Source organism: Rhipicephalus microplus, chromosome 6 (genome assembly GCF_043290135.1).
Source record: "Rhipicephalus microplus isolate Deutch F79 chromosome 6, USDA_Rmic, whole genome shotgun sequence".
NCBI classification, from domain to species: domain Eukaryota; kingdom Metazoa; phylum Arthropoda; class Arachnida; order Ixodida; family Ixodidae; genus Rhipicephalus; species Rhipicephalus microplus.
In genome coordinates this window covers 190,123,526-190,137,358 of record NC_134705.1, presented here as the reverse complement: position 1 = coordinate 190,137,358, position 13,833 = coordinate 190,123,526, and the positions used below count along the sequence as shown (strand labels likewise).

General features: G+C 45.0%; 1 protein-coding gene across 5 annotated transcripts in view; it reads right to left on the bottom strand.

Annotated features, from left to right (window-relative positions):
* Nucleotides 1-13,833, bottom strand: part of kst (spectrin beta chain, non-erythrocytic 5 kst) — a 244,541-nt gene that overhangs the window by 35,361 nt on the left and 195,347 nt on the right. For all 5 annotated transcript variants that reach the window (XM_075867307.1, XM_075867312.1, XM_075867311.1 and 2 more), the window contains exons 43-52: nt 8,970-9,173; nt 8,130-8,279; nt 7,105-7,209; nt 6,700-6,794; nt 5,668-5,848; nt 4,937-5,014; nt 4,185-4,376; nt 3,758-3,841; nt 1,458-1,576; nt 734-848 (exon numbers count right to left, since the gene is read on the bottom strand). In XM_075867307.1, the coding sequence (XP_075723422.1) occupies nt 734-848; nt 1,458-1,576; nt 3,758-3,841; nt 4,185-4,376; nt 4,937-5,014; nt 5,668-5,848; nt 6,700-6,794; nt 7,105-7,209; nt 8,130-8,279; nt 8,970-9,173 (1,323 nt within the window). The remainder of the gene's footprint in view (nt 1-733; nt 849-1,457; nt 1,577-3,757; nt 3,842-4,184; nt 4,377-4,936; nt 5,015-5,667; nt 5,849-6,699; nt 6,795-7,104; nt 7,210-8,129; nt 8,280-8,969; nt 9,174-13,833) is intronic.

Below are 13,833 nucleotides of genomic sequence, written 5' to 3'. Positions count from 1 at the left end.
ATAATGTGGTAGAACTTCTCGTCTGACATCGAATTTAGCTCAATACAATCACTAGAATTGACTGTATGCACCATTTTTTTTTCTTATACGGGTTTGTTCTCTTATTTTTTTGTTCCGAGTACCAGTAATAAAAGTAATTGCCTGCTGATGTTCATGTTTCCAACAACAAGACCATAACAACTTTAGTTTGTATTGAAGGGTATATAAATGACTGGAAACAGCACTACTAACGACACAAGAGCCAGCTGGGGAATATAAAAATTATTTCATAACACAAAACACGAGATCAGATACAATATACATAACAAAGAAATACATGGCAGTGTAAAATATTGAGTACATCTTTTCTATTGTTTAAAGAATTTAAAGAAGTGAGTGGTTGCCTGCAACATAATTCTACTTTTCGAACAAGATCATTCAGAACTTTTTAAGGCTCGAGAAGTTGAACAGAAGAGTGCTACAAGCAAAATACTATCTCTGTCAATGAAGTATCACAACCAGTAATTAAGTGACTATGAATGAAATAACTACAAAACTAATCATATGACTATGCATTAACTGACCCCCCCAAAAAAACGAGTTTGCTATGGAAGGACGCCTTTTGTAACTGCTTGCTACTAATACAGCCTCATTTACCCTTGTAATCAACATATGAGCAAAGTAAGTCAGCCCTGTTCTGTAACATGCTTTGGATGTTCAAGGGGAACAAGTAAATCTGGTGAAAGCCTCGCACCTTCTCGTTGATGCGGTCTACGGTGTCGTCGATGTCACGCTTGAAAGCATGCACCTCGAGGGCGGCCGCCAGCCTGGCACGGTAGGCCTCCAGCGCTCCTTGAAGTGCCTTCCACCTGAGGCAAAAAGGCAACGTGTACAAATCCGGAACGGGCCAGGACATCTTACCGAGACATTTTCCGTGCGTTCATAATGCCGACATGTGCCTATGATGTTACCAATTCATGCGTCGGTTAAGCTCTCCCAGTTCATCACTGAAGTCATCTCCATCTGATCTACTAGCACGAGCCATAAGTGAATTTACGAAAGGCATGAAAAGCATCGAAAATTCCGTAAAAAAATGTCAGGAGACAACTCTAGTCATTAGACTGATATCAAACAAAGTCAGTGCCGGCGTTGCAACAGTAAATCGGGAACATTTGCCGAGATTAGCTACCAGTCAGTCAGCATATGGTAACACTAGCCTGCATCTGTTAATAGTTGAGCAATATTAGACTGTGTCAACCATTCCTAGTACTACATGAGCAAATAAGGTACTTAGAGCTGGCCACCAATATTCATTGTACCCCACGTTGTGCGGGTAAGAAGTGCAAGAAAACACGTCTTCAAGAAAAGAACAGCCCCTCTAGCTTTAGAGAGCAATGCATGATCCATCTGTCCTTCCAAAACGAGGCTTACAAGACGCACAGAACTAAACAAAAAGAAACTGAATTAGCAAGACTTACTTGCGATTCAGTTTTTCCCGGCGTTGTTGCACGGCACGCGTGTTGGGCCTGCCCTCTTGGATGAGCTTGTCGGCGAGGGCGTTGATGTTCTTGATGCGACTGTCGTCCACCCTCATGTCCTGAAAGATAGTGACGGGTACCAGACGCTTCATTTTTTTAGCAAAGGACAGCGTATCATCGCTGCTTTTGACACATGAAAAGCCACAACGGGCTCAACAAACAAGAGACAGAAAGGCCGACATGAGTGACGGGCAGCATAAAAGAAAAGAAAACCCAATTTTTTTTTTTACTGATGTTCGAAATGAACAGCTATGAGCACACACTTTCCAGAAAACTTGAGCCAATATGCAGTGCGATTGCTCATACAAATGATTAATGCTGAAATCGGTTGTGCATCAAGAAGAGCACCGATGATGTTGAGCACCGATGATGAGCACATGACTAAGGTCATAAGTGAGGCTTCATAATAACCAAATATATACGTCAGAAAACTCTCCGTCAAGGACGCAGTCACGGAGGACCAACTGTTCTTAGCAAAAGCTGCAGTAAATTGAATACACTCAGATGAGATAGTAAACATTCCTAAGAAAGCTAACTACACGCACCACAGTAGATTGTAGTAAAAATATGAATAAGTTCAAAATAGGCCGGCTGCATTAGTAGTCAGTGTTTATGTCCGATCTTCTACCAGTTTCTATCATGCCAACCTAATAGACATTAGTTTCTGTTTCATGGAACGTTGGCGTTAATTCAAAATAATGGTTTTTAACCCCGTGTGTCCAGGGGACACTACTGAGAAAAATAGTATGCATGCCTTCATGTCATATTTAAACTGCTTTGTGACATTGAATACCGTTAAAATGCTTTTCAGTGAGCATCAATGACCATCACGCAATACAAACTTTTTTGAAACATTGGTATAATGTGCGAACACACCAAACACTAAGGGCTGTCCAATGGGCCCGTGAACGGGCGGAGGACCATGGTCCTTCGGCCCCAACACGGACGCAGCCCAGTACTATGACTCTGTAGTTCCCTAGGACCCAAATAAAGCTTGTTGACTGACTGACTGATTGACACACAACACTCAACATGCCAATGTCTTCTTGAGTAACGAAGCAATCCTAAAGTACAAGCTCTAGCTAACGTGTAAATTTTTGCAAGCATGAGCTCTCCAACTGCTAATGTCTTACGCGCATTCCTTTGAAATATAAAATGCTATTCTGAAAACTTTCACTACAAAAACAACTACAGGCCTACATCACTGCAGTTATCTGCCTAATGTACTACCGTATTTACTTGCGTAATGAACCTACTTGCATAATTAACCCAACCCCAACTAGGTCCTCAAAAAAACATTTTTTTAATGTATCAACTCATTTTATTTCGGTATGATAACCAGTGCTGTTGACGATCAAAACAATGTCGAATCAAGCCATTATATTACAAAATAATGACACAATAAAAGTCGAAACATAGTTTAACAATCATGCTTAACAGTTGCGAGCAGCGTGAGCTCAAATGACGTCAATCAAAATTTAAAAGTCGCGCCTTTTGTGGCAGAACGCCATCTGTCAAATGCATGAAAAAAACCTCTTTGCTTATTGCGCCACGCAAGCATAGCGGCAAGAAAACAAAGCAAAAAACAAAGCGTATGGCCTCTGAGACGGCGGGCATGCGACGTAGAAACACGTATGCCATGCACCCACCATCTCAAAGGCCATGCAAAGTGCAACCGCGCTGATGGTGTGTTGTCCTCCCGCAACGTTAGTGTGCTGCCATATGACGCTGCGTTTTTGTTGCCGGGTTTGTCATAGTGGACTTAGTTGGGACACCTGCTGCACAGGGCGAGTTTGGCTGGTACGCTATCTACACGGCCAGTTTTAAACTTAAAGTTGGTCGAGCATTTTCTAGAGCACGGGAACCGACCGGCTTCATGACACTTTGGCGTAAATTCAGGCGTGTTTATTAGTAAACAAGAAGAACTTCGGGCTACAAAAATGATTCGCCGCCGCGCCTTTTGCGGAGCAAGACAAGGAAAACTGTCATGCGAAATTTTTGGTGTGATAACTTCCATGGTTTTTTTTTTTGTTTTGTTTTGCCCTCATAATGAACCCTCCCCCAAATTGTCAACTTTTCTGAAAAAAGGGTGGGTTTATTACGAGAGTAAATACAGTATCTAAAAAACCAAAATCAATCAGCTGTACTAAAATAAAAAACAATAAAAGTTGAACTTTACTAGAAATACTACAATCGCAGTGCTCAGTGAACAGTTGTGATAAGTACACATGCAAGCTCACCGAATCGACGTCATCCAATTTTCGCTGCAGTGCCTGGCAGTGTTCGTAATCTTCTCCGGTGTCTCCAGCTTGAACCATGAGCTCCTGAAAAATTTGGCAAGCTTTGCTGTAGAGTTTGTTTAGAAGAGTGTACATGGATAACATGCTTCAACATACAACACAAAGTCGATGAGCTGCATGCGTTCTGCGTTATTAAATTCACAACATACAAGAAAGAGAACGACCATGTCGTAGCACTGTTTGCACTGAAGCTAAACAGAGTGATAGCGCATCGAACAGAAGCAAAGGAAACAATCAACTGAAGCTTCGTTCATTTTTTCGAGTTGTTCCCTCACTCTACTTAGCCCAAGCACATAAGATTCGGCCAGGGTTTACACACTACCACTCGCATTAGCAAACAAAGTTCAGTCGCGGCGCATGCACATACCTTGTCTCGAATCCAGGCTTCGACCTTGTCTACCTGGCTCTCAAAGTCCAGCATGTCTTGGGCTTCTTCGAGTCCACGGCCTCGGCGATGGAGGGCATCCAGCAGTTCTTCCCAAAGATGAAGCAGCCGCGACAGCTGCTCGCGCACCTCGCCTGATGCAGGGTGCTTCTTGCTCAGCAACAACTCTCCTTTCTGGGAAGAACAACGGTGAATACGAGCACACCCACTTTGATTTCATTCCAGGAAAGTTTATTATTTGTACATAGTAGTTCTGCAATCAAATGTCGCTACAACGAAATCACATGTGCCATGAGAACGGCTTTGTTATACCTCGTAATCATCATAAGCATGAACATGTTACATTACAATGACACCAAGGCAAATGTCTCGTCTAGTTTACAAAACTATACGACAATTTGAAATGTACTATTTGCTATATCTATGTTAGTTGTATCAAGGCTCAACTGGTGGCTAGCTGTGAGGTACTGCTTACAGGTGAATGCTAATAGGGCAAGAAAGCAAAGCTTTATCAGTTTAGAAGTAATAAAGCATTCGTTCATGCCTCATATGGCCAAAAAAGGAGCGTTACTGGCTAAGAAATTGAAGGCCAAAGCTAGCTAACCAACTCTGATGCCGACACAATCGAAAATGCGATGCCAGAGACCTCAGAACACCTTCACCTGTCTGTGACTTAGGGCATAGAAATATTAGAAACTTGCCACATTTTAAAGCAGGTTTACGCTTGTGCTTACCTGTTTGATTGCAGCGATGTTGCCCTCGTGGGCTGCAAGCTCTGCCTGGAAGGCCTGGTGCTTCTGTAGCTGTTTCACCTGGATGCGAAAAAGTGAAACACTGTTGAAGGTATTCTGGAGTGATCACTATCATTACATGAGTACATTTGGTTGCCACATGTAAAACCCCTGCCCTATACTTCCAATTAGAAATTATTTGCAAATCAATTTACAAAAAGAAAACTTGTTGCGAAATTGTAAGTACAAATAAAGGTGTGCAATGGTGTTCCCATCCTGTTCTTCAAGAACAGCACAAAATTTTTCCATCAGAACACAAGAAGCTGTCTTTTTTCTCCTTGCCTTGTTCTCATTTAATATTGCACACTGTCTTTGACAAAATAATTGAGCACCAGCTCGCCCCAATATGCATTCTTCTGTAATTTACCCATCTCTGGACATATCAATGAAATCATAAAAAGCTAATAAGTAATCCTCTGGCTGGACCTGTGCTGTGTGGTACGTGTATTCCATTCTATTCAATCGATCAACCAACCATTCAATCTTCATTTTTTTGACAAAATACTTTACAGGTCAGAATACATGCAAGGAGAACACATGCAACTCTGGAGAAGATCCAGTCAAGAGCTTTCTGGACAGTTTTCCTTGTGACTTGATGAAATTTAGTGTTACTATTGTCGCAGTAAATCAAAATTGCCCAACGAAAATTCCTTTGATAATGGCCGGCAACTCGCCTTCTCTTCGAGAGTGACAGGCGTGTCGGCAGACAGTGCCGTCTCCTGCGCTTCCAGCTGCTTGTGCCTCGAGGCGACCCAGGCCTCGGCCTCGGCAGCGTCCCGGCGGAACTGGGCCAGCAGGAGTCCCTCGGCCAGCTTCTGGCGCTTGGCCGCGCTCAGCTGCTTCACGTGTGCACGTCTGCATTTTATTTATTTTATTTATTGAAACTGAGTTTACTAAGCATAGAAAAACTTAAGAAAGAAGGGTAAAAGATTGACAGTAAAGTTTTTTGTTAGACACAGCCCAATGAAGCCAAAAGACATAGCAGACATAATTTGCGATTTTTAACTGTAACACAGTACGCTCAGACCTCGGTATAAAGAACTTGGATATGATGAAATATTGGTTATAATGAAAGAAATAAAAATAGTATTGCAATAAATATGGGCTGAGGAATATACCTTTATAACGAATTTCTGAACATAATGAGCCTACTTTCATGTGAGAATATAATGAGGTTTGAGTGTACAGTAGACTCTCATTGAACTGATTCTGAACACCGTGAAAATGTGTTTTGTTTAAAAGGAGTTCCGCCGTTTAGTGAGAGGCGAAGTGGGTTGCAGCATTCAAGTATGAAACCAATCGTACCATAGGAAGTTGTTCCATTTAAGCAGTAGTTCCGTTTAACAGAGTTCTGTTTACATAGAGTCTACTGTAATTACAAACTACACCATGGTAATCAGTTATGCACAGAAGTTAAAACATATACAAACAATGTGCATTTTGCCTTCCTTGGTAACACTGTCTACCTCATGGGGATAAACCTGTAAAAATAACATAACACTGTGCCTGGAGCTATCCCCAGAGATCACATTAGTGTGTCGTTTCGTAAACCACCCGACACCAGCGCAGTGAGCTACAGACCTGGATCCGTCAGCTCAAATGCTCATGCAAATTTGTTACGATCATTCCCCCAATTTCAACATCGCACCGTATTGATAATTCATGGCGCTGGCACTAGAATGGCTAAATGGTGGCGAGTCACTGACCTGGCCGCGACTTCCTCCATCCTCTTGCGTATGGTTCCGCTCTCGAAGTGGTTTTGCTGGACAAGCTTGGCTCCACATTGCTCCAGTGTTTGAAGCTACACAGGCAAAAGACATCCAAGAAGACATAGCAGTGTTAAATGTACACCAAGAAATCACAAATTCGTTACAAGAAAGGCAGAAGGCACAAGTAGACGAAGAATGAATTTTCACAGTTGCATTTTTTTTATATAACTAGGACTTCTTATGATCAGCTTCGTTACCATCGGTCCACACTAATTAAATTAACGAAAAACAAGGCTGGCTCAACCTACTGAATGGGAAATGAAATGTTTGTACCAATTTCTTTCGTGTGCATATTTTTGCAGCACAGTACTTGTTATGACAAAATTAAACAGTGGTCAGCACCTTTTCGTCTTGAGTGGCCATGAGCTTTTCGAATGCCTCGTGCTTCTTCACGTTGGCGTCGACCTCCTCGACGGTCGTTCCGACCTCGGTGCCCGACAAGTAGACCTGCGTGACCACATCACATTGTCGGGACATTCAGGAACAGTGCGATCACGACGAAAGGAAAGCTCCCACTCAGACAACGCATATCACTGAAAAAGAGTCAATCTAATCAGCATTTTTACTAGTATCTTGATAACTATCCTCCTATACTGCATGTTTAGTCAGTTAATAAAATTTTTTTATTGGGCTAGTTGGTACTCGATGCTCACTGAAATACAAAAAAAGATGTGTACCATGGAGGAATAAAAATCTGGTTTGTCCTTAATTTTTCTTCCTCGATGGTACGCATCTTTTTTGTATTTCAGTATGTTAAGTAAGCTTTATTAACTTGACATTTTGTATCCATTTGCTTTTTACTTGTGCCTCGTTCAGTCGTATCACTAATAACACCTTTTCCGAGAACATTATAATGTCCTCAAAAGAACATGATAACTTTATTGTGCCAGACAAACATCACTATCAAGCAAAACACACTCAAACCTCGATATAGTGAACCTGAACATAACAAAATATAGGTTCTAACAAAGAAGATAAAGAATAGTCTTGCAATACCTGCAGTGTTAGGAATATACTATTATAACGGGCTTCCAGAAATTACGAAGTTATTTTCGTGTAAGATTCAACTCTGCTATATTGAGGTTTCAGATATAGCAAATAATACTAACTGAAATAATCATCAGTAAGAAAAAGAAAAGACATATCAGCTGTGATGCATAGCTGTTAAACCACAAGGAATGTTAGCATAGTCCACAAAGACTTTGGGAATGTTTTGAGAAGTTTCGGATGTACCGCTACATTTTCATTACACAACACTAAGTGGAATCGATTAAGCAAAAAAAAAAAAAAAAAGAAAAAGATTTGGCAAAGCGCTGTTGAGATTACAACGTTGAGAAGACACAAAGACAGGCTCGTAAAAAACTGACCTCTTGCTGGGCGCTGAGGGTGTCAAGCTGCTTGGCATCCCTCAAGAAGAAGTGCAAGTCCAGCAGTTGGTCGAGGTAGACTTTCTTGTGCTGCCAGGCCAGGTGAAGGTCGTCGCGTGCCTGCAGCAGCTGAGACAAACGCTCCTGGATCTGCGCAGAGGTCATAGGTCGTCAGAATAAGCAGGTATTATCTCTAACAACATCTGTAACTCCCTGTCCTGCTCCATTTTACACATTATCCTTTTTTTTTTCTTAACCCTTCAAGACATGGCATCCCCATTCGTAGAGACTGCCTATATTTACCATCTCTGGGCAGTAGTGGCAAGGAAAGGAACGCAAACACAGAACTAACAGTAAATTAGAAATTGCTGTTGCCTAAAGTGTTTAACATCACATCTGGTTGAAAAATTTTGCTACTCGTAATGGCTTGGTAAAAGCAGTACCAAGACGCTTGATGTGGAACATCCCAGTAGAAATTTCAAAAAAATTTTAACCCTTTTAGGAATGCTTGCTACCTGCAAATAAATGTTGCATGCGATTTGAGTGGGTCGTTGAATTTAATTTATGTCTTTATGTAGAAATACAGCATGAATTAAAGAACGATAATCAGATAATTATTTACACTGTAATAGAAATTCATTGCTGAGAAGTAAATTTGAGTTTATGATGACATTTCTGCTCGCTTAAAATTTGATCTCTGGAACGTTGGCATCAAGTTATGCAAGTTTCATGCATTCATAAACAACCAATTGTAATGCAGGTTAGCAAGGGTTAAGTACTACAAACTGACTACATCCTCAGTAAAGTTAATCTTCACGCGACACAAAGCGGAACCCTCACCTCAGCCGTCGCGTAGTGTTGCTCGTCCATCATCATCTTGCCGAACTTGAGCACGTCGCTGAAGCTCTCCTCGCGTGCTTCGATCTCGGCCATGACCTGATCGTGCTCGGACTTGAGCGTCTGAGCCCCAGTGGCACTACGCACGGTCTCCTTGGCGGCGAGCTCCGAGCACAGACTGCGCGCCCAGGTCTCCAGGTCTCGAACCTGCGGGGATTCAAATTCAGGTTACCATAGTCTGGATTGCTGGCAAAGCTAAATAAAAAGCTGCACCAGGAACTAAAAAAAATTTGAACCTAGAGAAACAACAGAGGCAGCCACTGAACTAAACAAAAACTGAATTTGAGAATGACCTAGCTAGCACCTCTAAGAATTTCGCCGATTGATATTTGTCAAGTGGTTCTGGAAAAAGACTTAGAATAATGCTAACAAAAAATTTTCCGACAGCCTTCAGAGTAGAGCTTTTAAAAAACTCCTCTCATGTCAAAGCTACACCAGCTTAATCAACATAGCAGATTTTCTTTCTCGATTTTTATGGCTCAGACAAATTTCTAGCCAAATACCACAAATTAAACATTGATGAGACATTCATTTAAATCCACTCAAGTAACCTCAGTCTCGCCTGGTGCAAACAAACCTTTGTTGCATCTAATGCTTATTAAAAGCATGGGTATTTTCTACAGATAGACGTGGGTGATGCATCTCACTACACACAGTTTTCATCATATTGTTACGTGATTTCGTCTGACTGAAAGAGGGCATAGTGGGGCATACCCAAGGAGGTGCCTCAGACTGAGAGAAAAGAAGTGGACGTTCTCAGTGAGCTGCGTTGTGGCTGCGGACCGACAACTGTTATTTTCCACGTAACATTTTGGTGGAGGTGCTGGGTACTCTTCTGACAACGGAGCTACGCAGTGGACGCCTCCTTAAGTCTGCTACCATGGCTCCGGGTGAGGATACGGCTTCGCCACCTACCTCAGCAACGACAGCAACCCGGTACGTCGCCCTAACGCAACCCCGTGATCCCGGTACCTTTACTGGAGAGGACAACGTGAATGTGGACAAGTGGCTTAGCATGTACGAGCGCATCAGCAAGCAATATGGCTGGGACCCAACCGTTATGCTTGCGAATGTCATTTTCTATCTTGACAAGACCCCTCGCACCTGGTTTGAGACCCACGAGCACGAAATCACAAGCTGGGAAATGTTTAAGCAACAGCTCCGCGACCTTTTTGGCAACCCGTTTGGTCAACAACTTGATGCCCGAAAGCAATTGGCTGTCCGTACACAGACGTCCACTGAGCCCTACTTGACTTATATTCAAGACGTCTTAGCGTTGTGTCAAAGGGCCGATCCCAACATGACTGAGGCCGACAAGATTTCGCACGTGTTAAAAGGAATCGCCGACGATGCGTTCAGTCTGCTTGTATTCACCAACGTAACGACCATGGACGCCGTGATCAAAGAGTGCCGCCGTCTCGAGCAGGCGAAGAGTCGACGCATTTTGCAGCAGTTTCAGCGCCTACCCAACACCGCGGCAACGTCGTCTTGCGAAGCCACTTCTTGTCATCCGTCTACAACCGAAGACGTGACGCGCATCGTCCGACGTGAACTCGAGGCCGCTTATCCGGCTGCCAACAAACTACCGACGTTGCCCGACGCCTCAACGCCAGCTGTTGCCTTGATCCAGGCTGTTGTCCGCCAGGAATTCGCAAACCTTGGTATCCTGTCCACTGCATCCACACTGGATAATACTGGTCCCTCGATAGCTTCTGTGGATATGAGACGTCGCCGTCCGTACTCTATTCAAACCAGGAACCCGTCTGAATGGCGAACAGCTGATGATAAGCCAATCTGCTTTCGCTGTGGTCGCGCAGGACACATCGCTCGTTACTGCCGCAGTCAATGGCCATCTATGTCTTCTGGCTCGTACCCCGCTTACAGTAGCTCATTCCGTCCACCAAACCACCGTTATCCGACCCGCACTCAGTCTACAGCATTTACTGCCCCTGAGGACTACGGCCACTTTGCCCCGTCGTCGCCACCGCCTCAAAGCCGCCCTTCTCGTTCAAACACGCGTCGCCGCTCTCCCTCGCCATCGTTCAACCGCCGCTCGTCCCCGGAAAACTAGGCTGCGCAGCTTCTGGAGATGAAGCTGCCCTGTCGACCTTACCCAAAAATCCTCTGTTGCCCTTACGTTTGAACCGGAACACCCTAGAAGTATATGTTGATGGTACACCTGTTGAAGCTTTGATAGATACGGGCGCTCACGTCTGTATTATGAGTTCGCGTTTTCGTCGTCGCATGAAGAAGGTCCTCACGCCCCCCTTGACCAGTGTCGTCCAAGTTGCAGATGGTGCAAAAGTCCCTGTCGTCGGTATGTGCACAGCTCAACTTACCGTAGCCGGTCATCAAGTGGTCGTCCTTTTTACCGTGCTTGAAACATGTCCCCACGACCTCATACTAGGCCTTGATTTTCTTGCCGCCAATTCTGCTCTGATTGATTGCTCCGCTGGTGTGCTCCGCCTTGAACTACCACAAATCAGTGCCGCCCCGTACCAACCTACATGCCGATTACAATGCAGCGATTTTGTTCGCCTGCCCTCGAAAACTGTGACGTACGTCGATTTTCTGTGCTCACCAGCTGTGCCCGACGGTGACTATTACGCTACGCCTCTCACCGACGTACACCTTGCGCACAATGTTGCAGTGCCCTATACGGTGCTCAGCATCACAGATAACAAAACATGTCTACCTCTTGTCAATTTCGGCTACATGAATCATGTGCTTCCACAAGGCATTTCTGTGGCCCACCTGTGTCCGTTGCTCGATTCACAAATTGAAGTGCTTGCCTTAGACACACTTGCTTCACCGCAGTGCACATCACTCGCAACACATTCGGGCAGCCGTCAAATTGTAGACATGATCGCCACTGATCTTCCATCTCCGCAAGTTGAAGCCCTACAACATCTTCTCGAGGCCTACCAGGATATTTTCGATTTTGGTGACCGACCTCTTGGGCAGACGTCCTTTGTCCAGCATCGCATACACACAGGTGATGCCAACCCTGTTCACCGCCGTCCCTACAGAGTGTCTGCTTTTGAGCGGAGCATAATTCAGAAGGAGGTGAACAAGATGCTAGCGAAGGACATTATTGAACCATCCTCCAGTCCCTGGGCATCCCCGGTGGTATTAGTTAAAAAGAAAGACGGATCGTGGCGATTTTGTGTGGACTATCGCCACCTTAACAACATCACCAAGAAAGACGCATACCCTCTGCCCCGCATTGATGACGCCCTTGATTGCCTCCATGGTGCCGCCTACTTTTCTTCCATAGATCTTCGTTCTGGTTATTGGCAGATTGCTGTGGACCCCATGGACCGAGAGAAGACGGCTTTTGTAACACCCGATGGCCTCTACCAATTCAAAGTCATGCCTTTCGGCTTATGTAATGCCCCCGCCACCTTTGAACGAATGATGGACTCCCTGCTCCATGGATTCAAGTGGTCTACGTGTCTTTGTTATCTGGATGACGTGATTGTGTTTGCTCCCACTTTTGAAGCGCACCTTGAGAGACTGTCAAAAATTCTTGATGTATTCCGTCTCGCCGGCCTTCAGCTGAATTCATCTAAGTGCCGGTTTGGTCGCCGTCGCATTACAATACTTGGACATATTGTTGACGCTTACGGTGTACAGCCTGACCCAGAAAAAGTTCGAGCTGTGAAGGACTTTCCTGTGCCGAAAACCGCCAAAGATGTCCGCAGCTTTGTGGGGCTCTGCTCCTATTTTCGGCGGTTCATCAAGAACTTTGCGGAAATCGCTCGGCCCCTAACAGATTTACTCAAACCGGATGAGACGTTTACCTGAGGTCCCTCGCAAGCAGCAGCATTTTCCGACCTGACCACTTGGCTCACTTCTTCTCCTGTGCTGGCTCACTTCGACCCTACGGCACCGACAGAAGTGCGCACCGATGCCAGCGGTTACGGAATAGGCGCTGTGTTGGCTCAGCGACAACGTGGGCAGCATCGCGTGATAGCTTATGCCAGCAGGCTGCTGTCCACCTCGGAGCGTAATTATTCCATCACAGAGCGCGAATGCCTAGCGCTGGTGTGGGCAGTCGCGAAATTTCGCCCTTACTTATACGGCCGACCATTTATAGTTCTTACCGACCACCACGCTCTCTGCTGGCTCGCCTCCCTCAAAGATCCCACAGGTCGTCTCGCCCGCTGGGCACTCCGCCTCCAGGAGTATTCTTACACCGTAGTGTACAAATCAGGAAAACTGCACAAAGATGTAGATTGTCTGTCACGCTACCCTGTGGCCGACTGCGATCCTACGAGCACTGATTATGTGGGCTGCGTCCTTTCCATCTCCCAGCTGCTTCATCTCGGGGACGAGCAGCGTCGCGATCCGGATATCAGCCGCCTAATACAACAGCTCGAATCTTCACCGCAAGACGCTTCCGTTCGCATGTTTACCTTAAAGGACCACACCTTATATCGGCGTAATTTATCGCCCCATGGTCACAACCTACTTCTGGTCATACCAAAGCACCTGCGTTCTACAGTCCTACGCGAGCTCCATGACGCGCCAACCGCAGGTCACCTTGGTGTCTCTCGCACATATGACCGTGTGCGCCGCCGCTTCTACTGGCCTGGCCTTTCACGTTCTGTACGTCGCTATGTCAACGCTTGTGAAATTTGCCAGCGTCGCAAAAAGCCGTCGAAACTACCTTCCGGATATCTTCAGCCCATCGACATCCCATCGGAGCCATTCTTCCGTGTTGGTTTGGACCTTCTCGGTCCCTTCCCAACATCCGCCTCCGGAAACAAGTGGGTCGCGGTGGCTACGGATTACGCGACCCGTT